Source organism: Gorilla gorilla, chromosome 11, assembly GCF_029281585.2.
Source record: "Gorilla gorilla gorilla isolate KB3781 chromosome 11, NHGRI_mGorGor1-v2.1_pri, whole genome shotgun sequence".
Classification (NCBI taxonomy): Eukaryota; Metazoa; Chordata; class Mammalia; order Primates; family Hominidae; genus Gorilla; species Gorilla gorilla.
The window spans coordinates 93,518,568-93,543,411 of record NC_073235.2 but is presented as its reverse complement, the minus strand read 5'-3'; the positions used below and the strand labels follow the sequence as shown (position 1 = coordinate 93,543,411).

Below are 24,844 nucleotides of genomic sequence, written 5' to 3'. Positions count from 1 at the left end.
ACCCCTTAGGAGAGAAAGGCAGGGTAGAAATTTGACAGGAGCGGAAATCAAAGCTAAAAGAGGTAAAAGTGGCTTAAAAAAAATGTCATAGTTAATGACAGTACATGTTCTAAAACCCTTGACTTCGGACCTCCAGTCCTGAGGACTTTCCAGTCCATTTTTCTGGGTAAACCATGTCACCACAAAAGCCTGTTGACATGCTGCTGATTCAGGGTGTCAAGTGCATTATCAAGCCCAGAGGTTATAAAATATATAAAGTCACATATATTTTATATAATATGAATATAAAAATTTATATGTGAATGTAAAAAATTACATATTTATATAATCAAATATATAAATATGATTTTTATCCAAGATGATAGGAGAACGAGGTCGATATATCTGACTAATTAGCTCCAAATGAGCAAGGTACTGAGGGGATGAGACAAATACATTTTGATGGAAGCTGGAGGTAGAAATAGTCATGGAAGCCAAAACCAGTAAGCAGAAAAGGCTCTGATGCTTGGGGAACAAATCTCACCTGTAGGTGTTAGCATCTTTTCCAGAGTGGCCCTGAAAGAAAAGGTCATTTTAAATATAAACATGACAGTGATTTGCATTTCAGACCAGCCCAAAGACTACTTTGCGGTATGACTCTGTGTACCTGCAAGTCAAATCCAGGATTCACAGTTTTGGAAGTGGTTCTGGGCCATCCTCATGCCCACAGTTGACTTACGGGTCATTTAGGCGCTAACCTATTATTTATGAGCTATTAGCAATCCCTTCAGTTTCCATTTCTCTCAGTAGTTGGACGGTATTAATACTTCCGCCACATAGTTCAAATAGACTTCAGATTTTTGTTCCATGGAAAATGTACAGGGACACTTTGAGAGTTGCTTCATAAATGTCAGCAGTCATCAGAGAATGGTTTTATTTCTTCAGATTGGAATAATTTTTCCACTTCTTGCTTTAGGAGTTCTAATTTTCTAATTTTTGCACATTATGTAAATTATTAAAAATTTTTTACCAATGGAATTTTTGTTATGAAAATAGCTTTATAATTTCTTTCTGATTGCTTAAATAATGCAAATCTTTGTAAAAAGTCAAATGATAATGAAAAGTCTAAGAAGAAAGAAAAAAAATCCCCTGAAATTCCACTGAAATAAGATAACCACTATTAACATTTTGGTCACCAACTTTTCATGCTTTTACTGCATACACACTCATGTAATTTTCCATAAAGTAGATCATAATATACATGTAGCTTTTTAATTACAAACTTCTTTTTATCCCACTTCTTTTTTCCTTACCTCCATCCACACCACTACCTTCAAAGACATCCGTATTAACAGTCAAGTGTGAACCTTTCCATATGTGTATCTATGTTTACTTAATTAAATAAAAATGGAAAAAATGGAAAAGATATAATTTGTGTATATTTTTAAAAACATAATGTGTACATGTGTGTTGTTTATGAAATTTTGTAAATGATGAAATATTTTGTCATTTACAAAAATGAAATTTTATTATTCATATCTCTGCTTTCCAAATTTTATGTAACAGAAATCCCTCCATTTTAATGGTAGGAAATGTGTTACAGTTTATTGAACCATCCCTGTTAGATGAGAAATTACTTTACTTTTGGTTCTCCACTGTAAACAGGATTGAAACAAATGATCTTGTACATATATTATTATGGGCCAGTGCTTTTATTTTTATTGGATGGATTCCTAGACATGGACTTGCTAGTCAAAATATAAGCATTTTAAATTCTGATATTTTGAGATTTCTTTCCTAATAGGTTGTAAAATTCACAGTTCCATCAGCAAAGTGTACTAGGACCCTCATCCCCATATCTTCATTAACAATAGATACTATCATTCTTTTTTATTTTTGTCAACCTGCCTTTTTGGGAAATACTATCTCTGTCTTTATTTTAAATTTGCTTTTTTCCTAACTATTTGGGAGGTGGGGCATCCTTTCCCACATTTATTGGTCATTTGGATGTATTCTTTTGTGAATTTCCCATTCACTTCCTTCTATCAGGCATTTTAAATCAATTTCAAAGGGCTCTTATCTACATTAAAAATATTACTTAAAGGAATATTTTATATATTAATAATTATTTTTTATGAATTACTAATGTTCTCCTAAGTCTATAATATGTCTTTAGGCTTTATGACATCTTTTTCCACACAAAAATATTTAAATGTAGTGAAAGTGCATCTTTTTTGTATAGTTTCTAGGGATTCTATCCTGGCCTAAAAGATCTCCTCGATCCTTAGATATTTTGTTTTCCTAAATTCTATTCTAAGATTTATTTTTTAAATTATACTTTAAGTTCTAGGGTACATGTGCACAACGTGCAGGTTTGTTACATAGGTATACATGTGCCATGTTTGTTTGCTGCACCCATTAACTCATCATTTACATTAGGTATTTCTCCTAATGCTATCCCTCCCCCGGCCCCCACCCCAAGACTGGCACCCATGTGTGATGTTCCCCGCCCTGTGTCCAAGTGTTCTCATTGTTCAGTTCCCACCTATGAGAACATGTGGTGTTTGGTTTTCTGTCCTTGCGCTGGTTTGCTCAGAATGAGGGTTTCCAGCTTCATCCATGTCCCTGCAAAGGACATGAACTCATCCTTTTTATGGCTGCATAGTATTCCATGGTGTATATGTGCCACATTTTCTTAATCCAGTCTATCATTGATGGACATTTGGGTTGGTTCCAAGTTTTTGCTATTGTGAATAGTGCCACAGTAAACACACGTGTGCATGTGTCTTTATAGTAGAATGATTTATAATCCTTTGGGTATATACCCAGTAATGGGATTGCTGGGTCAAATGGTATTTCTAGTTCTAGATCCTTGAGGAATTGCCACACTGTCTTCCACAATGGTTGAACTAGTTTACACTCCCACAAACAGTGTAAAAGTGTTCCTATTTCTCCACATCCTCTCCAGCATCTGTTGTTTCCTGACTTTTTAATGATTGCAATTCTAACTGGTGTGAGATGGTATCTCATTGTGGTTTTGATTTGGATTTCTCTGACAACTAGTGATAATGAGCATTTTTTCATGTGTCTGTTGGCTGCATAAATGTCTTCTTTTGAGAAGTGTCTGTTCATATCCTTTGCCCACTTTTTGATAGGTTGGTTGGTTTTTTTTTCTTGTAAATTTGTTTAAGTTCTTTGTAGATTCTGGATATTAGCCCTTTGTCAGATGGGTAGATTGCAAAACTTTTCTCCCATTCTGTACATTGCCTGTTCACTCTGATGGTAGTGTCTTTTGCTGTGCTGAAGCCTGTAGTTTAATTAGATCCCATTTGTCTATTTTGGCTTTTGTTGCCATTGCTTTTGGTGTTTTAGTCATGAAGTACTTGCTCATGCCTATGTCCTGAATGGTATTGCCTAGGTTTTCTTCTAGGGTTTTTATGGTTTTAGGTCTAACGTTTAAGTCTTTAATCCATCTTGAATTAATTTTTGTGTAAGGTGTAAGGAAGGAATCCAGCTTCAGTTTTCTACATATGGCTAGCCAGTTTTCCCAGCACCATTTATTAAATAGGGAATCCTTTCCCCATTTCTTGTTTTTCTCAGGTTTGTCAAAGATCAGATGGTTGTAGATGTGTGGTGTTATTTCTGAGGCCTCTGTTCTGTTCCATTGGTCTATATCTCTGTTTTGGTACCAGTACCATGCTGTTTGGGTTACTGTAGCCTTGTAGTATAGTTTGAAGTCAGGTAGCATGATGCCTCCAGCTTTGTTCTTTTTGTTTAGGATTGACTTGGCAATGCGGGCTCTTTTTTGGTTCCATAAAAACTTCAAAGTAGTTTTTCCAATTCTGTGAAAAAAGTCTTTGGTAGCTTGATGGGGATGGCATTGAATCTATAAATTATCTTGGGCAGTATGGCCATTTTCACGATATTGATTCTTCCTATCCATGAGCATGGAATGTTCTTCCATTTGTTTGTGTTCTCTTTTATTTCGTCGAGCAGTGGTTTGTATTTTTCCTTGAAGAGGTCCTTCACATCCCTTGTAAGTTGGATTCCTAGATATTTTATTCTCTTTGTAGCAATTGGGAATGGGAGTTCACTCATGATTTGGCTCTCTGTTTGTCTGTTATTGGTGTATAAGAATGCTTGTGATTTTTGCACATTGATTTTGTATCCTGAGACTTTGCTGAAGTTGCTTATCAGCTTAAGGAGATTTTGGGCTAAGACGATGGGGTTTTCTAAATATACAATCATGTTATCTGCAAACAGGGACAATTTGACTTCCTTTTTTCCTAATTGAATCCCCTTAATTTCTTTATCTTGCCTGATTGCCCTGGCCAGAACTTCCAACGGGCATCCTTGTCTCGTGCTGGTTTTCAAAGGGAATACTTCCAGTTTTTGCCCATTTAGTATGATATTGGCTGTAGGTTTTTCATAAATAGCTCTTATTATTTTGAGATACATTCCATCAATACCTAGTTTATTGAGAGTTTTTCACATGAAGGGCTGCGGAATTTTGTGAAAGGCCTTCTCTGCATCTATTGAGATAATCATGTGGTTTTTGTCATTGGTTCTGTTTATGTGATGGATTATGTTTATCGATTTGCGTATGTTGAACCAGCCTTGCATCCCAGGGATGAAGCCGACTTGATCGTGGTGGATAAGCTTTTTGATGTGCTGCTGGATTCAGTTTGCCAGTAGTTTATTGAGGATTTTCGTATCAATGTTCATCAGAAATATTGGTCTAAAATTCTCTTTTTTTTTGTTGTGTCTCTGCCAGGCTTTGGTATCAGGATGATGCTGGCCTCATAAAATGAATTAGGGAGGATTCCCTCTCTTTCTATTGATTGGAATAGTTTCAGAAGGAATGGTACCAGCTCCTCTTTGTACCTCTGGTAGAATTTGGCTATGAATCCGTCTGGTCCTGGGCTTTTTTTGGTTGGTAGGCTATTAATTATTTCCTTGATTTCAGAGCCTGTTATTGGTCTATTCAGGGATTCAACTTCTTCCTGGTTTAGTCTTGGCAGGGTGTATGTGTCAAGGAATTTATCCATTTCTTCTAGATTTTCTAGTTCATTTGTGTAGAGGTGTTTATAGTATTCTCTGACCGTAGTTTGTATTTCTGTGGGATTGGTGGTGATATCCCCTTTATCATTTTTTATTGCATCTGTATGATTCTTCTATCTTTTCTTCTATATTTGTCGTGCTAGCGGTCTATCAATTTTGTTGATCTTTTCAAAAAATCAGCTCCTGGATTCATTGACTTTTTGAAGGTTTTTTTGTGTGTGTGTCTCTATCTCTTTCAGTTCTGCTCTGATCTTAGTTATTTCTTGCCTTCTGCTAGCTTTTGAATTTGTTTGCTCTTGCTTCTCTAGTTCTTTTCATTGTGATGTTTGGGTATCGATTTTAGATCTTTCCTGCTTTATCTTGTGAGCATTTAGTGCTATAAATTTCCCTCTACACACTGCTTTAAATGTGTCCCAGAGATTCTGGTATGTTGTGTCTTTGTTCTCATTGGTTTCAAAGAACATCTTTATTTCTGCCTTCGTTTCATTATTTACCCAGTGTCCATTCAGGAGCAGGTTGTTCAGTTTCCATGTAGTTGTGTGGTTTTGAGTGAGTTTCTTAATCCTGAGTTCTAATTTGATTGCGCTGTGGTCTGAGAGATAGTTTGTTGTGATTTCTGTTCTTTTACATTTGCTGACGAGTGTTTTACTTCCAACTATGTCGTCAATTTTGGAATAAGTGCGATGTGGTGCTGAGAAGAATGTATATTCTGTTGGTTTGGGGTGGAGAGTTCTGTAGATGTCTATTAGGTCTGCTTGTTGCAGAGCTGAGTTCAGTTCCTGGATATCCTTGTTAACCTTCTGTCTCGTTGATCTGTCTAATATTGACAGTGGGGTGTTAAAGTCTCCAACTTTAAAAATAAAGTTATTATTGTGTGGGAGTCTAAGTCTCTGTAGGTCTCTCAGGACTTGCTTTATGAATCTGGGTGCTCCTATATTGGGTGCATATATGTTTAGGATAGTTAGCTCTTCTTGTTGAATTGATCCCTTTACCATTATGTGATGGCCTTCTTTGTCTCTTTTGATCTTTGTTGATTAGAAGTCTGTTTTAGCAGAGACTAGGATTGCAACCCCTACTTTTTTTTTTTTTTTTTTTGCTTTCCATTTGCTTGGTAGATCTTCCTCCATCCCTTTATTTTGAGCCTATATGTGTCTCTGCACATGAGATGGGTCTCCTGAATATAGCACACTGATGGGTCTTGACTCTTTATCCAATTTGCCAGTCTGTGTCTTTTAACTGTGGCATTCAGCCCATTTACATTTAAGGTTAATGTTGTTATGTGTGAGTTTGATCCTGTCATTATGATGCTGGCTGGTTATTTTGCCCATTAGTTGATGCAGTTTCTTCCTAGCATCAATGGTCTTCACAATTTGGCATGTTTTTGCATTGGCTGGTACCGGTTGTTCCCTCCCATTTTTAGTGCTTCCTTCAGGAGCTCTTGTTAAGGCAGGTCTGGTAGTGACAAAATCTTTCAGCATTTGCTTGTCTGTAAAGGATTTTATTTCTCCTTCACTTATGAAGCTTAGTTTGGCTGGATATGAAATTCTGGTTTGAAAATTCTTTTCTTTAGGAATGTCGAATATTGGCCCCCACTCTCTTCTGGCTTGTAGAGTTTCTGCTGAGAGATACGCTGTTAGTCTGATGGGCTTCCCTTTGTGGGTAACCCAACCTTTCTCTCTGGCTGCCCTTAACATTTTTTCCTTCATTTCAACTTTGGTGAATCTGATAATTATGTGTCTTGGATTTGGTCTTCTCAAGGAGTATCTTTGTGGCGTTCTCTGTATTTCCTGAATTTTAATGTAGGCCTGCCTCACTAGGTTGGGAAAGTTCTCCCGGATAATATCCTGAAGAGTGTTTTCCAACTTGGTTCCATTCTCCCTGTCACTTTCAGGCACACCAATCAAATGTAGATTTGGTCTTTTCACATAGTCCCATATTTCTTGGAGGCTTTGTTCGTTTCTTTTTACTCTTTTTTCTCTAAACTTCTCTTCTTGCTTTATTTCATTAATTTGATCTTCAATCACGGTTATCCTTTCTTCCACTTGATTGAATCGGCTATTGAAGCTTGTGCATGCCTCACATAGTTCCCATGCCATGGTTTTCAGCAACGTCGGATCATTTAAGGTCTTCTCTATACTTCATTCAAGTTAGTCATTCATCTAATCTTTTTTCAAGGTTTTTAGCTTCCTTGCGATGGGTTCGAACATCTTCCTTTAGCTCGGAGAAGTTTATTATTACAGACCTTCTGAAGCCTACTTCTGTCAGCTCGTCAAAGTCATTTCTCCATCCAGCTTTGTTCTGTTGCTGGCAAGGAGCTGTGATCCCTTGGAGGAGAAGAGGCACTCTGATTTTTAGAATTCTCAGCTTTTCTGCTCTTGGTTCTCCCCGGCTTTGTGGTTTTATCTACTTTGGTCTTTGATGCTGGTGACCTATAGATGGGGTTTTTATGTGGATATCCTTTTTGTTGATGTTGATGCTATTCCTTTCTGTTTGTTAGTTTTCCTTCTCACAGTCAGGTCCCTCAGCTGCAAGTCTGTTGGATTTTGCTAGAGGTCCACTCCAGACCCTGTTTGCCTGGGTATCACCAGTGGAGGCTGCAGAACAGCAAATATTGCAGAACAGCAAATATTGCAGAACAACAAATATTGCTGCCTGATCCTTCCTCTGGAAGCTTCATCCCAGAGGGGCACCCACCTGTATGAGGTGTCAGTCAGCCCCTACTGGGAGGTGTCTCCTGGTTAGGCTACACAGGGGTCAGGGATCCACTTGAGGAGGCAGTCTGTCCATTCTCAGAGCTCAAACACTGTGCTGGGAGAACCACTGCTCTCTTCAGAGCTGTCAGACAGGGTTGTTCAAGTCTGCAGAAGTTTCTGCTGCCTTTTGTTCATCTACGCCCTGCCCCCAGAGGTGGGGTCTACAGAGGCAGCAGGCCTTGCAGATCTGTTGTGGGATCCGCCCAGTTCGAACTTCCCCAACTGCTTTGTTTACCTCTCAAGCCTCAGCAATGGCAGATGCTCCTTCCCCTGCCATGCTGCTGCCTTGCGGGTGGATCTCAGACTGCTGCGCTAGCAGGGAGCAAGGCTCCGTGGGCATGGGACCCACCGAGCCACATGTGGGATATAATCTCCTGGTGTGCCAGTTGCTAAAACCATTGGAAAAGTGCAGTATTTGGGTGGGAGTGTCCCAATTTTCCAGGCACAGTCTGTCACAGCTTCCCTTGGCTAGGAAAGTGAAATCCCCCGACCCCTCGCACTTCCTGGGTGAGGCAATGCCCCGCCGTGCTTTGGCTCACCCTCCGTGGGCTGAACCCACTGTCCAACCAGTCCCAATGAGATGAACCAGGTACCTCCATTGGAAATGCAGAAATCTCTGTCTTCTGCATCAGTCACACTGGGAGCTGCAGACTGGAGCTGTTCCTATTCAGCCATCTTGGAACCTCTAAGAGTTTTTAAAAGTTAAAATCTTTAAAAATCTACTTAGAATTCTTTTTTTTTTTTTTTTAACTGTAGCACATTCACACTATGGACCATTTCCTACCATTAAAATGAAGGGATATCTGTTACGTAAAATTTGGAAAGCAGACACATTAATAATGAAATTTCATTATTTTTGAGACAGAGTCTTGCTCTGTCACCCAGGCTGGAGTGCAGTGGCATGATCTCAGCTCACTGCAACCTCCGCCTCCCGGGTTCAAGCAAGTTTCCTGCATCAGCCTCCTGAGTAGCTGGGATTACAGGCGCATGCCACCATGCCTGGCTAATTTTTGTATTTTTAGTAGAGACAGGGTTTCACCATGTTGGTTAGACTGGTCTCTAACTCCCAACCTCGTGATCTGCCCACCTCAACCTCCCAAAGTGCTGGGATTACAGGCATGAGCCACAGCGCCCGGGCTTCTACATGGAATTCTTTATATAAAGATCCAACTTTTACTTCTGGATTGACAATTATACAAGCAAGATTTTAAAAAATCAGCACTTTTTTACTGAACTGAAAAACCACCTTTTCATACATTAATTTTCTTATTTAATATTTTATTCCACAACTCTCTATTATGCTCTGCTAATCTAGTTATATGTCATTACTATCAGATACAATGACCTTATGGTGTATTTCAGTATATTATAAGACAAGTTCTCCTCCCTTCAGCTTAGAGACAATGAACTTGATGGTTAACTGGTTAAAAGTAAGTCAACACTCTGGAGTCAAAGTGAATACCGGCTTAAAGTTACTTAACAGTTCTTTATCTCAGTTTACCTAGCTGTATACTCAGGATGACAGCATTTATCACAGACAGTTTTGAGAGTTCATTAAATGAAACTAAACAGAGCAGTTAGAAAATTCCCTGACAGATTTCAAGCAGTAAGAAATTAGCCTTTGTGACTGTCATAGCTGTTGTCAGACATTTTCTCTCACATATGAACTTTAAGATCACTTCACTGACTCTTTCCTTCAACCTCAAACCCTCCAAAAGTTAGGACTCTAACTTTAATTGCATTAAACACACATACTTATTTTGAGACAATTAATATTTTTATAATAACAAGTCTCTCACATTTAGAATTTATGTTTTTAATTTGTGTCTTCTCAGATTTTAAAGTTTTCAGTGTGACCCTAGTTTAATTTAATTCATGTAAGACCTGTATCTTCTTTGTTAAATTCATTCCTATGTTTTTAAAATTATTTTTCTTATTTTGAATCTATTTTCTATTTCTTATTTTTTATTTCTAGCTCTAGATGGTTATTGCCAATGTAGAGAAAATCATGTCATCTTGTGTATTCATTCTAGAATTTGTATGAGTCTCTTTTTTCTAGAAATATAATTTTATCATCAGCAAGAGAGATATGTGCATACCCCCTTTACCAATATTTACATTTACTATTTCATTTTCTTGTCCTTATAATCTTGTCTAAACACTTTCTAATGATTATGAGATATCTGTTCTTATCACAGAGTAAAGGTTACTGAGCCACCAAACCAGGTCCTCTGACTTTGTACAAAGGGCTCTCCAGCTGCTTTTCAGAGTGATTGTCTAGAAGGGTTAAGTCTTCATAGACATAGATCATTCTGCAGGAAATGTACTCAGACCTTGTAGAAGACATACTTGATGCCTTTAAGAAGTAGTTTAAGGCCGGGTGCGGTGGCTCACGCCTGTAATCCTAGCACTTTGGGAGGCCAAGGTGGGTGGATCATGAGGTCAGGGGATCGAGACCATCCTGGCTAACACGGTGAAACCCTGTCTCTACTAAAAATACAAAAAATTAGCCGGGCATGGTGGCGGGTGCCTCTAGTCCCAGCTGCTCGGGAGGCTGAGGCAGGAGAATGGCATGAACTCAGGAGGCAGAGGTTGCAATGGGCGGAGATTGCGCCACTGCACTCCAGTCTGGGCAACAGAAGCAAGACTCCATCTCAAACAAACAAACCAAGTAGTAGTTTAAAAATAAATAAATAAGGTAAGACAAGCTATATATACCTGCAGCTAATTTTTAGTTAGTTTAAGATAGATGTATTATTATTATTATTATAAATAATAACAGAGCATTGTTAATTTAGATCCATCAACAGTCTATACTGTACCTTTCTTTTATCAAGAAAACCTTTGTGATGATGAGAGAATTTAAAGCTAACTTTGAGTGAGGAGGTGAGCAACTTCATTCATTCGAATTCATTCATTTCTGGTGAGAGGAATAGCATAAGGAGGGCATATGAGAACTGAAACTTTTTAGTAAGACAATTTCAGAAAATAAAAAGGATTTGTTTTTTAGAGCAATCTTCGGTTTACAGAAAAATTGAGCAAAAAGTACAGAGAATACTTTCCCATCTACTCCCTTAGTCTCCTTCTCACACCCCTCACCAGTTTCTCCTATATCTTACATTAGTGTGATGCACTTGTTACAATTTTATATTATTACAATATTATATTATTATTAACTAAAGTCCCATAATTTACATTAGGGCTCACTATATGTTCTATGTGTTTTATCAAATGTGTAGTATCACGTATCCAGTATCATAGTATTATACAGAATAGTTTCATTGCCCTAGATATCCCCTGTTCTCCACCTATTCATCCTCCACTCCCTCTCTTTCTTCTAACTCCTGGCAACCACTGACTTTTTTACTGTCTCCATAGTTTGACTTTTCCATAATGTCATATAGTTGGAATCGTACAATATGTAGCCTTTTCACGTTGGCTGCTTTTACTTGGTAATATGCATGTAAATTTCATCCATATATTTTCCTGACTTGATAGCTCATTTCTTATTGGTGCTGAATAATATTCTATCATCTAGATGCACTGCAGTGTATCTATTCACCTATTTGAGGATATCTTGGTTGCTTCAAATTTCAGCAATTATAAATGAAGCTGCTATAAACATCCATGTGCAGGTTTTCATGTAGAAATGAGTTTTCATCTCCTTTAGATAAATACCAAGGGGTGCAATTGCTGGATCATATTACAAGAGTATGTTTAGTTTTATAACAAATTGCCAAACTGTTTTTGAAAATGGCTGTATTATTTTTCACTCCCACGAGCAACAAATGAAAGTTTTTGTTGCTCCACATCCGCATCAACATTTGGTGTGATCAGTGTTCTGGATTTTGATTGTTCTGATAGATGCATTGCAGTATCTCATTGTTATTTTAGTATGCATTTCCCTGACCACATATGATGTGGAGCATCTTTTCATATGCCTATTTTTCATCTATATATCTTCTTTGGTGAGACATCTATTGTGGTATTTGACCCATTTTTAAATTGAGTTTGTTTTCTTGCTTTTTAAAAATATTTTAGATAATAATTCATTATCAGATATGTTTTTTGCCAATATTCTCTCCTAGCCTGTGACTTTCATTTTCATTTCTTAACAGTGTCTTTCACAGAGCAGAAATTTTTCCACTAATCAATCTGTCGTTTCATGAATTTTGCCTTTAGTGTTGTATCTAAAAAGTCATCACTAAATCCAAGGTCATCTAGATTATTTTCTGTTATCTTCTAAGACGTTTATAGTTTTGCATTTTACATTTAAGTCTGTGGTTCACTGTGAGTTAATTTCACTTATTTTTTGTGGGAGGTGAAAGGTCAGTGTCTAGATTCACTTTTTGCATATCCAGCTGAATATCCAGCTATTCCAGCACCACTTGTTGAAAAGACCACCTTTGTTCTGTTGTGTCGCATTTGCCCTTTTGTCAAAAGTCAGTTAAGTACATTTACGTGGATCCATTTCAGAACTGTCTATTCTGTTCCATTGATCTATCTGTCCATTCTTTTACCTGTACCACACTGTCTTGATTACTATAGGTTTATACTAAGTCCCAAAGTTGAGTGGAGTCACTTCAACTTTGGTTTTCTCTTTCAATATCATTGCTATCTGGCTCTTTAGCCTCTCCATATAAACTTTAAAATTAGTTTGTCATTATCCAGAAAATAACTTGCTAGTATTTTGATTGGAATCTGTAGATAATTCCATTGAATCTATAGATAAGTGGGGAATAACTGACATCTTGACAATACAGTCTTTATTCTGCTTATTTCTGCCTAAAGTGAATATGAAATATCTTTTCATTTATTTAGTTCTTCTTTGATTTCTTTCATTAGTCTTATCATTTTCCTTACATATCTTATACATACATTGTTAGATTTATACTTAAGTATTTCATTTTTTGTGCTAATATGAGTAGCATTGTGCTTTCAATTTCAAATTCCAATGATTTGTTCCTGTTCAATAGGAAAGCAATTGACTTTTGTGCCTTAATGTTACAGTCTATAACCTTACTCTAATGGCTTATTAGTTCCAGGAGGCTTTTTTTGTTGTTGTTCTTTGGGATTTTCTATATAGACAGTCACTGTGTCTATGGACACACGTGGACAATTCACCTGTGAACAAAGAAAATTTTATTACATCCTTCCCTATTTGTATACCATTTATTTCCTTTTCTTACCTTATTGTATTAAGCTACTACTTGCAATATGATGCTGAATAGGAGTGGTGAGTTCAGCCTACCTTGCCTTGTTCTTTGTCTTAGCAGAAAAGCACCTAGTTTCTGACCATTAAGTATATTACCTGTAGATTTTTTGGTAGATTTTTTTTTATCAAGTTGAGAAATTTCACTATTCCTAGTATACTCAGAGTTTTTATCATGAAAGTCAGTTGCTTTTTAAAACCTATTAGACTAGCCATTCTATTTTAATCAGCTTTAAGACAACTAGTTCAGCTCTTCTTCAGTTTAGTGGGTTTGTTTTTTTCACCGTAGACATAGCCTTTTGATTCTGGTGAGGAAAGATTAGGTAGAAGCCATTAAGAAAAATTACATACTCAGAATAAAGAGAAGGAAATAATAAGAAGCTGGTCATAACAAGACCAGCAAAGGTGGCCTTGTTGTGTAAATGAAGCCTCCCTCAGAGTAGATGGTAAATGTTTCATTTCAGATTTTTAAAGGCCTCAGACTCTTACTCTGTCCTGGATGGGGTAGTGGGATGGAAACGGGAGGGAGCGTGGTTGCATTAATGGAGATTCTCTACAGATGCAAATTTTTCCCACAAAAGAGCTTTGCAAGGCCACTTCTGTTAGCTGGCCAAGCTGCAACCATTTTAAAACACATCAAAGAAATATATTTGGGAGTAAAATATTTTAATTTCCTTCAGTCCCCACTTTGAAACTTAAAACAGGTTTCACACATTAAAAGGCAAGCTGATAGCTTTGGAGAGATTTAGGTTTAGAGGTTGTTAAATGGAGACAGACAATGGAGTGAAAGAAAAATTGGGATAAATAGAAAAGAGCAAATTTAAATATATTGTCTCATATCTTCTTTAATCACTATATTAGTCCTGAGAATAGATCAATTCAGTTAAACAGTTGTGTCACATTCCAGGAGGCGACATTGCAGATGGGTTAGGCTTCTATATTATGTAGACAATCAGATCTCTAATAAGAGGCATTTCTATAGAAACATAAGAAAAACAAAGGTTAATGTCAAGAGCAATCAGTCTCTATACTAGTTTTCTAGAGCCTCTGAGGCACTTCAGATTGCCACTGCAATCCAGATTCTTCTGGATTGTAGTTCAAACCAGGTGTTCAGGTGAACTTTCTGAGAAGTCCAAATATGAGCAGGCAGATACAAAGGTTGTTAAAATAACAGTTGCTGTTATTTTCTCCTGAGGTTTAAATTGCCTAGCTTCAGTTTGAGAAGCTTTAAGAAAAGCAGTTTTAATTTCTAGCAATTTCAAGTCAGAAACATGGGAGAAAAAAATTGAAAATATTAGTTTGGAGATATATAGCCAGGAGAAAAATTCAGAACTCAATCTAAATTGTAGCAAATACTAAAAACTGAAAAAGAATAGACAAGGCTAGAATCTAATAACAAGTATACTATAGTTTCTTTTGGAACATAATTTTTCTCTTTCCAATCCCCCAATTTTACTAAAGACAATATCATAGCAGGAGTAATTTATTTGCACAGTAAGTTTTAGTTTAATTATACTTGGTCTGATTATTTGTATAAATGCATTGAGAGTAATTATTTGCTATACAGACTCTTTTTAAAATTAGCCTTGCTGGAACTTTTATTTAAAAATAAAGACTCTCAAATTAGACCTTTTAAAAGCCTCAAGCCCAGCCAAGGATTTATCTATGCTTGCAGATAGTTGTATGAATTGGGTGAATTCCTCTCTTCTTGAGGTCCTATGAGGTTCCTGGGCCTGTCAGAAAGTGACAATCTTTACTTATCACAGGTCAAGAATCCTGTGAAGGACAAGATAGAAGGCCAGTTTTTCCAAAGGGCTTTTATGGGCTCTATACATCAATCCCAATTCCTCAAAGCCATCTGTTCATATCTGAAAATATCGTTGCAACCAAAGACTTGTTAAAATAGCCAGTGTCTTCAGTGTGTCCTCTTACAGAAGAAAAGAGATTATTATTGAACTTATGAAAATAACTATTGCCATAAATTAAGAATACTCACAAATAGTTTCCAAATTCTGGAGAAAGAAATATGTTTCAAATTTTGCTCACAAGAATGTATTTTACTCAGTTGTTAAAAGCTGTAAATAGTTCAAATGAAAAAAAGGTTTTCTTGACTTTGAAAAACAAAAAAAGAATCAGTAAAGTTTGAAACAAAAAAAGTAATAAAATTATTTTAATTTTCTATTAGTTCAGTCCATGCAATTAATTTCTGTTCTACTTGATATTGGGTCAGCAATTCTCATGAACACATCAGCTCTCCCTGAGAGTCCTGGAAGTTTTCTCTCTATTCCATTGGCACAGTCTCCAAAGTTATCAGAAACCTGCATTCAAGAGCACCTGTCAGAATCCTGAGATGACTTTGAACCAATTTTGAAAGGATCAACATAAAGCAATTGTTTGTGGATGACAAAAGTCTTAGAACATCCACAGTTAAAGACACAATTGCCAAGGAAATGTGGTTATTTCTGTGGCTTTCAACAATTTTACATAATAATTATAATTACTACTGATAACATAGACATATCAGAATCATAAGAATCTTATACAATTTGGAATACATACTAATAACACATTAATATAAATATAACCCAAAGAAAGTTAAACACCATTTTATATTTGGGAGTTTCCTATATGACTTTAACATATCAAGTAAGATCAATATGTCTCTCTTGGACTTCTGAAAAGTTAGTTTTAGGACAAAAGACTGAATTTAGAATTTGATTTTGAATTGTCAAATATGAAAGGTTTTAAATACTTCATGTCACAAATAGGACCACAAGTCGCTATAAAATAAGTAATTTATTTAGCCAAAATGATAATTCAAAGATTTCAAAAGAGCAGAAACCTTTACTCTTTGGCAGAGAGGAGACTTACTTTCCCAAACAATAAAATCTAATAAAGATAGCATGAGGCCAACAAAATCTTTCTCTCTCCCATTTTTTTTTTGGTAGTTTACTCAAAAGATAAAAATATTTTACTATTTTCTAATATTACACAAAAATCTTGTTCAAGAGAAAAACTACTTTTTTCACCTTTGTATAGTATATTATTAATGCTAAAGCTATTTTTAATAAAACCTTATGAATAAATAAACCTTAATCAGTTGAGCCATAAGGTAAGATTTTCATAAACTTTTTATATTTTTATAATTTTTTATTAAAGAGTAGATCAATGCTCCAAGAAAATCCTGTGATTCTAACACAAAGGCCTAGATTCTGGCCCTACGTCAGTATGCTTTTTATTTTAATGTTTAATTTATAGAAAAACTAAAAAAGTCCATTTAAATTTTAGCTAACTTGCTCACATATAGAATTTTTTTATAAGATTAATTTTTCTCAAACCTTTTACAACTTGTTTAAACCTTCAGTTTTCTCCTTATTTTAACTTAAAACAATCCTTAAACACTTTTTAATTAGAGACAATTAATTTTCCTTTAATAAAACCACCTTCCCATGCCTTCTTGTAACTTTATGAAAAATGCACTTTACCTTTTTTTACGTACTTTGTATTTAGTAGTTTTAATTACATGTATTAATTGTAATGTCAATTCTTAATAACTCATTTTTAGTGAAAAACTTAGGAGGTAAGTAATTTTAATTATGTACCAGGTGCAGAGCCCAGATCAAAGAACCATGCGTAGAACTAGGCTTCATCATATCCTAATGGCTCAACTCTAAGAATATAAGCTTATAGACAGGTTAAGCAAGTGTCAGAAACAAAGTTCTATTTTTTTTTTTTTTTAGATGGAGTCTTGCTCCGTCACCCAGGCTGGAGTGCAATGGCATGATCTCGGCTCACTGCAACCTCTGCCTCCTGGGTTCAAGCGAGTCTCTTGCCTCAGCCTCCTAAGTAGCTGGGATTACAGTCCCGCACCACCATGCCCAGCTAATTTTTGTATTTTTAGTACACACGGGGTTTCACCTTGTTGGTCAGGCTGGTCTCGAACTCCTGACCTCATGATCTGCCTGCCTCAGCCTCCCAAAGTGCTGGAATTACAGGCGTGAGCCACCACACCCGGCCACAAAGTTCTATATCTTAAAACACCTATTAAAGACGGACTAATTTAGGCCAAATGTCTAAATTCTGAAGACATTGCTATTTTATTTTAGCAATAATTTTAAAACTGTCTTTTTTTCATCAAAGATTACTAAAATCATGCGAACTTGAAAGGCATTTGGGCTTATTTACTTAATTTATGAGTAAATCAGTTTGATACCCACACAGGACAGTGTGTTTGACATTGGTGAGGAATAAAGATAAAAATGATTCAACAGCAGTATTTGTGATGCAAAGGGAGACAGAGCTAGTTGGCAACCAGAAGTACACAGTAGGTTGCACATTTCTAATTCAAAAATGTGAATGAAAATATTTTACTTTGTAAATGGAGACAAATGCTTCATATCCCAGAGATACCACAAAGAATAAATATCTACATTTGAGAGAAGTATGGTTGTAGGTAGTTAAAAAAATGAGAAGTCAAAAAGTTCTCGAATTGGGGTTAGGAGAAGAGCTGGTACAGCAGAGGTGGGGCTGTCCTGTTCACATCTTCTTGGCCTTATCATTTTAGTTTAGTCAAGTAGAAATCCAACTGCCAGTATCCCGTCTTTTTTCATCGCTAATGATAGATGACAAGAGCTGATGTGAAAATACTCCAGTTCCGAAAGTCCTTGAGTAGATAACTCTGTCACATATTCCATACCAACTTCAAGGGTTCTCAGCCCATCTTAGCAAATGGCTAACAGCACACCCTTACTGGCTCCCTTCTCTTCCTCGTCTCACTTGCCCACTCCCATAACAGTGTTTTGTGGGACCAACTCCCACTTAAACGACTTGCACTGGAATCCTTGTCTCAAGGTCAGTTTGTGAAGAAACCCAAGCTAGGACAGTTGTTGGTTATGTGTTTCCTCAGAATCCTATATCCCCTTTGGTCACTAATGCCTCCTGTTTCAGGTCCTGTAGAAAATTCTTCCTTTATTTGACCTGGGACCTATCATTCTCATCCTGCAGTTGCCAGGTCACTACAGTCAGAGAACATCATCTGATAAATCCTTCACAATACAGAAGAAATTTGTTAAATGTGGTATTAACCCTCCAAATGTGTTTACATTTTTAAGAGGACCACTGGGAAAAGAACTCAGAGGAGTGAATTCCTAATTGTGAAGTTTCAGGCTCCATGTCGCCTGTATGAAGAAGATTATTTTGAACAGGCCTTCTCACATCTATTACTTCTGACTCTGGAACTTCTTGGACCATTTGGAAGAAAAAGAGCAGATGAACTAGTTACTCTTTAATGACAAGTCAAATTTGGAAATTAGATAGAAAGGCAGTGGAAGGGGAATTTGAAGGAAAGCCAAGAAATTTAGCATAAAGTAGCAAAAAGAATAAATAGCATGTTCATGGATTCTATGACACTGTTCTCCACATTTTAACATCTTTAAATCTCTGAAATAGAATGCATATTATAATCAATAACACCTCTTAATTGCTGTTGCCATGTGGCACTCACAACACCGTTGTCATTGCCTGTGATGTGAAACTGGGTCAAAGCTATCATGTTGTTGTCACTTCAATCGAATTATGTGCACTGTTGGTGCAACATATGTTGATCTTAATTGCTGTTTAAAATGTCATCAAAATGTAACACTATAATTTAGGATTGAAACAAATAGTTATTATGTATGCAGAAAGGGACGGGAACAAATCAGCAGGGTACAAATTTGATGTTTGTGAAGCAACCATTTGTCACTAGATGGATGACCCTAAATTCCAAGTTTTCTTGGAAAGCAACAATAAAATCCTTTATAGGATGTAAGAAAGGAAGATGCTGACAAGTAGATAAAGTTGTATTATATTTTGTTACTGAAATTAATGCAAAAAAGATTGCCTGTCATACACAAAGCAACAGTGGCAAGAGAAATTGCCAAATTCCTCGTAATAGATGAAAGAAATCTCAGCACAATAAGACCCTGGAGTGAATGATTCATGCATTGCACAGTATTATCATTAAGATGTACAACATCAATTTATCAGAAACATCCTGCTGACTGAGCAGGGTACACTTAACTTCCAGCATGATGCAAGTGAGGAAAAATGATAATATGTGTTTAATTAAAGAGGTAATGCTAGGGATGAGGGAGTGGTTTTCCTTGGCAAGACTTAAAATCATGCTGCCAATACAAATGGAACTTCAAGGAGTCCAGGACTATGAATTTGGGTTATCAAAAGCAGCATGTCACTATGATCTTATGTCTAACTGCTGATTGCTGAAGTCACCACCATATTTAATTTGTGTAACTGTAAAACAATGTCTAAGAATAAGAACTTTATGTGGGCAAAGGATATGAACAGACACTTCCCCAAAAGAAGACATTTATGCAGCCCACAAATGTGAAAAAAATGCTCATGATCACTGGTCATCAGAGAGATGCAAATCAAAACCACAATAAGATACCATCTCATGCCAGTTAGAATGACAATCATTAAAAAGTCAGGAAACAACAGATGCTGGAGACGATGTGGAGAAATAGGAACACTTTTACACTGTTGGTGGGAATGTAAATTAGTTCAACCATTGTGGAAGTCAGTGTGACAATTCCTCAAGGATCTAGAACCAGAAATATCACTTGACGCAGCAATCCCATTACTGAATATATACCCAAAGGATTATAAATCATTCTACTATAAAGACACATGCACACATATGTTTATTTTGGCACTGTTCACAATAGCAAAGACTTGGAACCAACCCAGATGCTCATCAATGATAGACTCGATAAAGAAAATGTGGCACATATACACCATGGAATACTATGCAGCCATAAAAAAGGATGAGTTCATGTCCTTTGCAGGGACATGGATGAAGCTGGAAACCATCGTTCCACCCACAAAGGAACACTTGATTTATGACAGAGCTGGCCCAGCAGAGCAGTGGTAAAAGAATAAGATGTTCAGTAAATGTTATTGGAATTTGGTAGACATGTGGAAAAAAATGAAAGAAAACTCTCATTATTAACAAGCTCCAAGTTAATTACAATCAATGGTGCAAAACCACAAGAAAAATCTCCATGCCTGCAGCTTACAGAAAGATTTCTTAAATCATAAGAAGCATAAAGTTTAATAAATGATTTATTAAAATTTAAAACCTCTTCATTGACACTAGAAGATAGGAAAAAGATAAGCCATAGAGTAAAGGTATTTGCAATAAATTTGCATGAGAAACTGATACACTACAGAAAATGAGCAGTTTCTCTTTTTCTGGCATGCTTCTTCCTTCCTCCCACTAACACACACTTAAGGGTTTGTTTTATTGTTATTTTGAGGTTCACGTACTTAGTAACTGCTGAAAGGTAAATATGAGTATGTCTTTGATACTTAGGAAAATAGAAGTGCTCATTTGTTACTGAATCTATAATGATCAATTTTCCATAAGATGTTTTTGTTCATACATTTAAGTGAGGGACTTAGGAAAAATGCAAAAGGAAAGTGAAAAGATATCCTGGATGAAAACAGCGGTGATTCCTGGCTCTTAACAAAGAAGAAAAAGTGAGTAATTTAACCTTACAAAGTATGGGGGAAACTGAATCTGAAAAGGAAGGTAGAAGAAGTTCAAGTAAGAAAGGAAAATGAAAAAAGTGTACAACACAACTGAGAAATGTTGAAAGGTAGTATCTGAATGATCGGCATAGAAATATTCCTGCAACAGTGAGAAAAACAGGCAAATAATGGTAATTCTTGGGTTCTTAGAGGAACTCTAAGAACCAAAAAGGATCCTAATCTTGGATGGCAAGAGTTTTCAAGTTTACATGAATAGCAGAGCTTCCAAATTAGCCCTAGGAGAAGCCCTTTATTTTTAACAATGGAATAATATTAAAATAAATTGAGAAAAATGAGAAAACAGCTTTTCTTGGAGAGTTGAATATAGGTTACATGAAAAAAAATACATGGGAAAATTAACATCAGGAACAAATTCTAACTAGAGAGAATCTGAAATTGTCGACACACGGAAATGGAAAAAATGGTATCCCCGCTTCATAAATAGGATCATTTTTATTTCTTTACCTTTTGAGTTTCAGTCAATTTATTTTGTTTTTTTCATTTGGAGACTTTTGATTTAAAGAGAAAAAAGAAAGAGTTTGGAAGACTGTAAAATATGTAAGAGCAGGAATTCAGATAGTTGGTGTTTACTCTTGTTTTACAAATAGAAGTGGTAATTAACATACATCATTTAATAAAACAAATAGAAGTGGTAATTAACAGACATCATTTAATAAAATTGTGGCAGCAAAGTCAAAGTCAAAAAAGTTTACAACCAATAACCTATTTTTTCTCTAGAAAAATCTTCTAGTTTATATCTGTATAGTCTATTTTTGATTGTTAATTTTCCACTTTGTGGATTTTTGTTTTATTTTTTCTCCTGCTAACCTTTTGGTCATTTCATATATATTCGCACCAGCTTCAGGGAGGAGGGCTGAGGGAAACTAAATAAATGCATTTTTCTACTGTGCTTCCTGTTAATCCTGCCCTGGAAAAAGTCCAGTAACAAAGAAATTTAATACTATTGACTAAATTGATGGTGTTGTTCAGATTAGTTCTATACATTAAGGTTAGAAAACTCAGACACCTACAGAGGCCTTGCAGGTAAGGTAAATGAGTGCTTGGGACACTCACTGGTGGGCACTATGTCAACCCTAGGTAGTACATACTTTCTCCAAAGGGATTCCAGTATTTTAATTTGCACCAAGTAACTGATGGCTGAATTAGGCCCACAGGCTGCCAGTTTACAGTATCTGCATCATTAACCTTGGTAATAAAAGATGTATATGCTTAGATGCCATAAAAATATAGTTGCTGAAACAATGTATGATATAGTTTCACTCTAGTATACTAATGCAGTTATGAGCTAGTTGACACAAACAGTACCAAATAGGGACAGAAACCAGAAACAAATGCTTTAAGCAAACCATGACACACAGTTAACAAGTGAAAAATTGAGACCACCTCATTCATGATAATTTATAGGAAAGTAACTTTTATGTAAAACCTGCCCAAACTTTGGGAGGCTGAGGCAGATGGATCACCTGGGTTTGGGAGTTTGAGACCAGCCTGAACAACATGGAGAAACCCTGTCTCTACTAAAAATACAAAATTAGCTGGGCATGGTGGTGCATCCCTGTAGTCCCAGCGACTCGGGAGCCTGAGGCAGGAGAATCACTTGAACCCGGGAGGTGGAGGCTGTGGTGAGCCGAGATTCTACCATTGCACTCCAGCCTGGGCAACAGGCTGAAACTCTGTCTCAAAAAAAAAAAAAAAAAAAAAACCTGCCCAAAACTTAAAGTAAACTGACCCTCCTAAGTGTGTGTTCAGGATCTTTCCTAAAAAGGTGCTCGAGAACCATTTTTCATTGTTAAAAGTTATTTTTGAGGACAAAGAGATAAATATGCTCTCTTTAGGGGTCTACGTTTACAGTATGAGTTTCTCTAACTTTCTAATGGAACAGATTATTGGAACAAATCCCAAGTAATTTCACATATTTAATAGGAGATTGTTGTTGTTTTTCAAGAGGTGATATTTTCTTATGATACATATATTTAAGCTTTATGTTAGTTATTTTTGCTCATTGTTTTTTTTTCAGGGAAAATTTCATGGAAATCCAATGCATGTAGCTGTGGTTATTTCAAACTGTTTAAGAGAAGAGAGGAGAATATTGGCTGCAGCCAACATGCCTGTCCAGGTAATATTTTCTGACCTTGTGATCTTGTTATCACCTTGAACTCAATTTTTCTGAAACAGAAATTCTTATCTTTGGTAGGGTACAGTGGCTCACACCTGTAATCCTAACACTTTGGGATGCAAAGGTGGGAGGATCATTTGACGCCAACAGTTTGAGACCAGTCTGGCCAATGCGGCAAGACCCTGTCTCCAAAAAAAAAAAAATTAAAAATTAGCTGGCTATAGAGGCACATGCCTATAGTCCTAGCTCTGTGGAGGCTGAGATAGAAGGATCACTTGAGCCCAGCAGTTCAAGGTTGCAGTGAGCTATGTTCACACCATGTACTCCAACCTGGGTGACAGAAAGAGACTCTGTGTCTTTAAAACAAAACAAAAAAAAAAAAAAAAAAGGAAGAAAGAAAGAAAGGAGACATTTTTAAAGCCTCTTTTCCAGCTTCTTTTACTTATGTTAGTGGTGCCACCATCCTTCCAGTCACTTGCAATCAAGGTCTTAGTATCATCTTTGCGTAGTTCCTTTTCTTCACCCCCATGCTAAGACAATTACCATGTCTTTCCAGAGTGTATGTCTGGAATCTTATCTATACATCCTTTCCTGTTTGTACTGGCCACACTCTGTTCCAGGGTCCTACAATATTAGCCTAGAAATATAGTAATCACCTCCAAGCTGAATTCCTGTCATTCCCACTCTGCCTCTTCCTGTATGTTCTGGTCTTGCTCTACAGCTGTCAGTTGCTTCCATTTCCTACCTCACAGTGTAAACCAGTCCGTGAGCAGGAATTTTGTCTTACAGAAGTTCCATGAATACTTGCTTGTTAATTGTGTGAGTGTACTTTACTCTAACATAGTTTAGATTATATTTTATCCCATTTTCCTGGATGAATTCAGAGTCCCCACTAAAGACAAGTAGAGGAATCAATGCAGTCTTTAATGAATACTTTTTTCAGTTAATCCTTACAAAAAGGAAAGGGTGTGTAATTAATTTTCCAAGTGACATCCTCCATAATTCAATAAATCATACCATTATATTTATTTTTGGAGGTCTAACAAAAGTATTTTTTTTGTTTTGTTTTTTGAGACAGAGTCTCGCTCTGTCACTCAAGCTAGAGTACAATGGCGTGATCTCGGCTCACTGCAGCCTCTGCCTCCCAGGTTCAAGCAATTCTCCTGCCTCAGCCTCCCAAGTAACTAGGATTACAGGCACCCGCCACCACACCTGGCTAAGTTTTGTATTTTTGGTAGAGACAGATTTCACTACATTGCCCAGGTTGGTCTTGAACTCCTGACCTCAAGTGATCTTCCTGCCTTGGCCTCCCAAATTGCTGGGATTACAGGTGTGAGCCACCGCCCCTGGCCAAAAGTATCTGTTATTTAACTCTTAAAAAATTCTCATGTTTAGTTATTGTCAGGTTATGGCTGTTTTGGGAGGACTTTGAAGTTTTGACAACTTTATTTTTTAGATGAAGAAGGATGGTATCATTTTTATTTAATATTAAAACTATAGTAAGTTTCTAAAGTACATATAGTTTGATTTAGGGCCTTTGGGGTAAAAATTAAGATACTTTTACGAATATGTGGTATTCTCACATGTATTCTCAGCTGTCCTTTTTTGAACCCCTTATCTCTAGTTATTCGTCTGTGCACGTGTGTGTGTGAGAGAGCGTGTTCTCTTCCAATGTCAGATATCAGTCAAAATGTTTGTTTGAGTATATGCTCATCAAAGTCACCTGAAAATAATTTGCTAGTACCACATACTACCACAAAAGAAGTACTGGTTATTAAATTTCAACTAGGTAGACAAATAATGGAGGCTGATGAGAGAAAGAGAATTTTATAAAGCCTTTACCAATTGGAAGAGTGTGGTATACTGGAAGAACATCTGATCAAGAGTCAAGGACATGGGCTCTACTTGAGGTTACTGCACTGAATTCGCTACGGATTTTAGTTATCAACCTTTCTAACCATGGCTCCCCACCCAACTTAAGATGAAGGGGCTGCTTACATCTCTAATAGTTATAGAGCTTTTTATCTAAGGAACACACCCAGTATCAGATTATTAGAGTAGCTAAGACATTCTGCTTGGAGGAACTGTCTGTTTGCTTAACCAGGCTAACAT

At 36.6% G+C, this 24,844-nt stretch overlaps 1 protein-coding gene across 3 annotated transcripts in view; it reads left to right on the top strand.

Annotated features, from left to right (window-relative positions):
* The window catches only part of STAT4 (signal transducer and activator of transcription 4), a 120,111-nt gene that overhangs the window by 50,502 nt on the left and 44,765 nt on the right, over positions 1–24,844 (top strand). For all 3 annotated transcript variants that reach the window (XM_019022833.3, XM_055379298.2, XM_055379297.2), the window contains one exon: positions 22,634–22,732. In XM_019022833.3, coding sequence (XP_018878378.1) covers positions 22,634–22,732 — 99 coding nt within the window. The remainder of the gene's footprint in view (positions 1–22,633; positions 22,733–24,844) is intronic.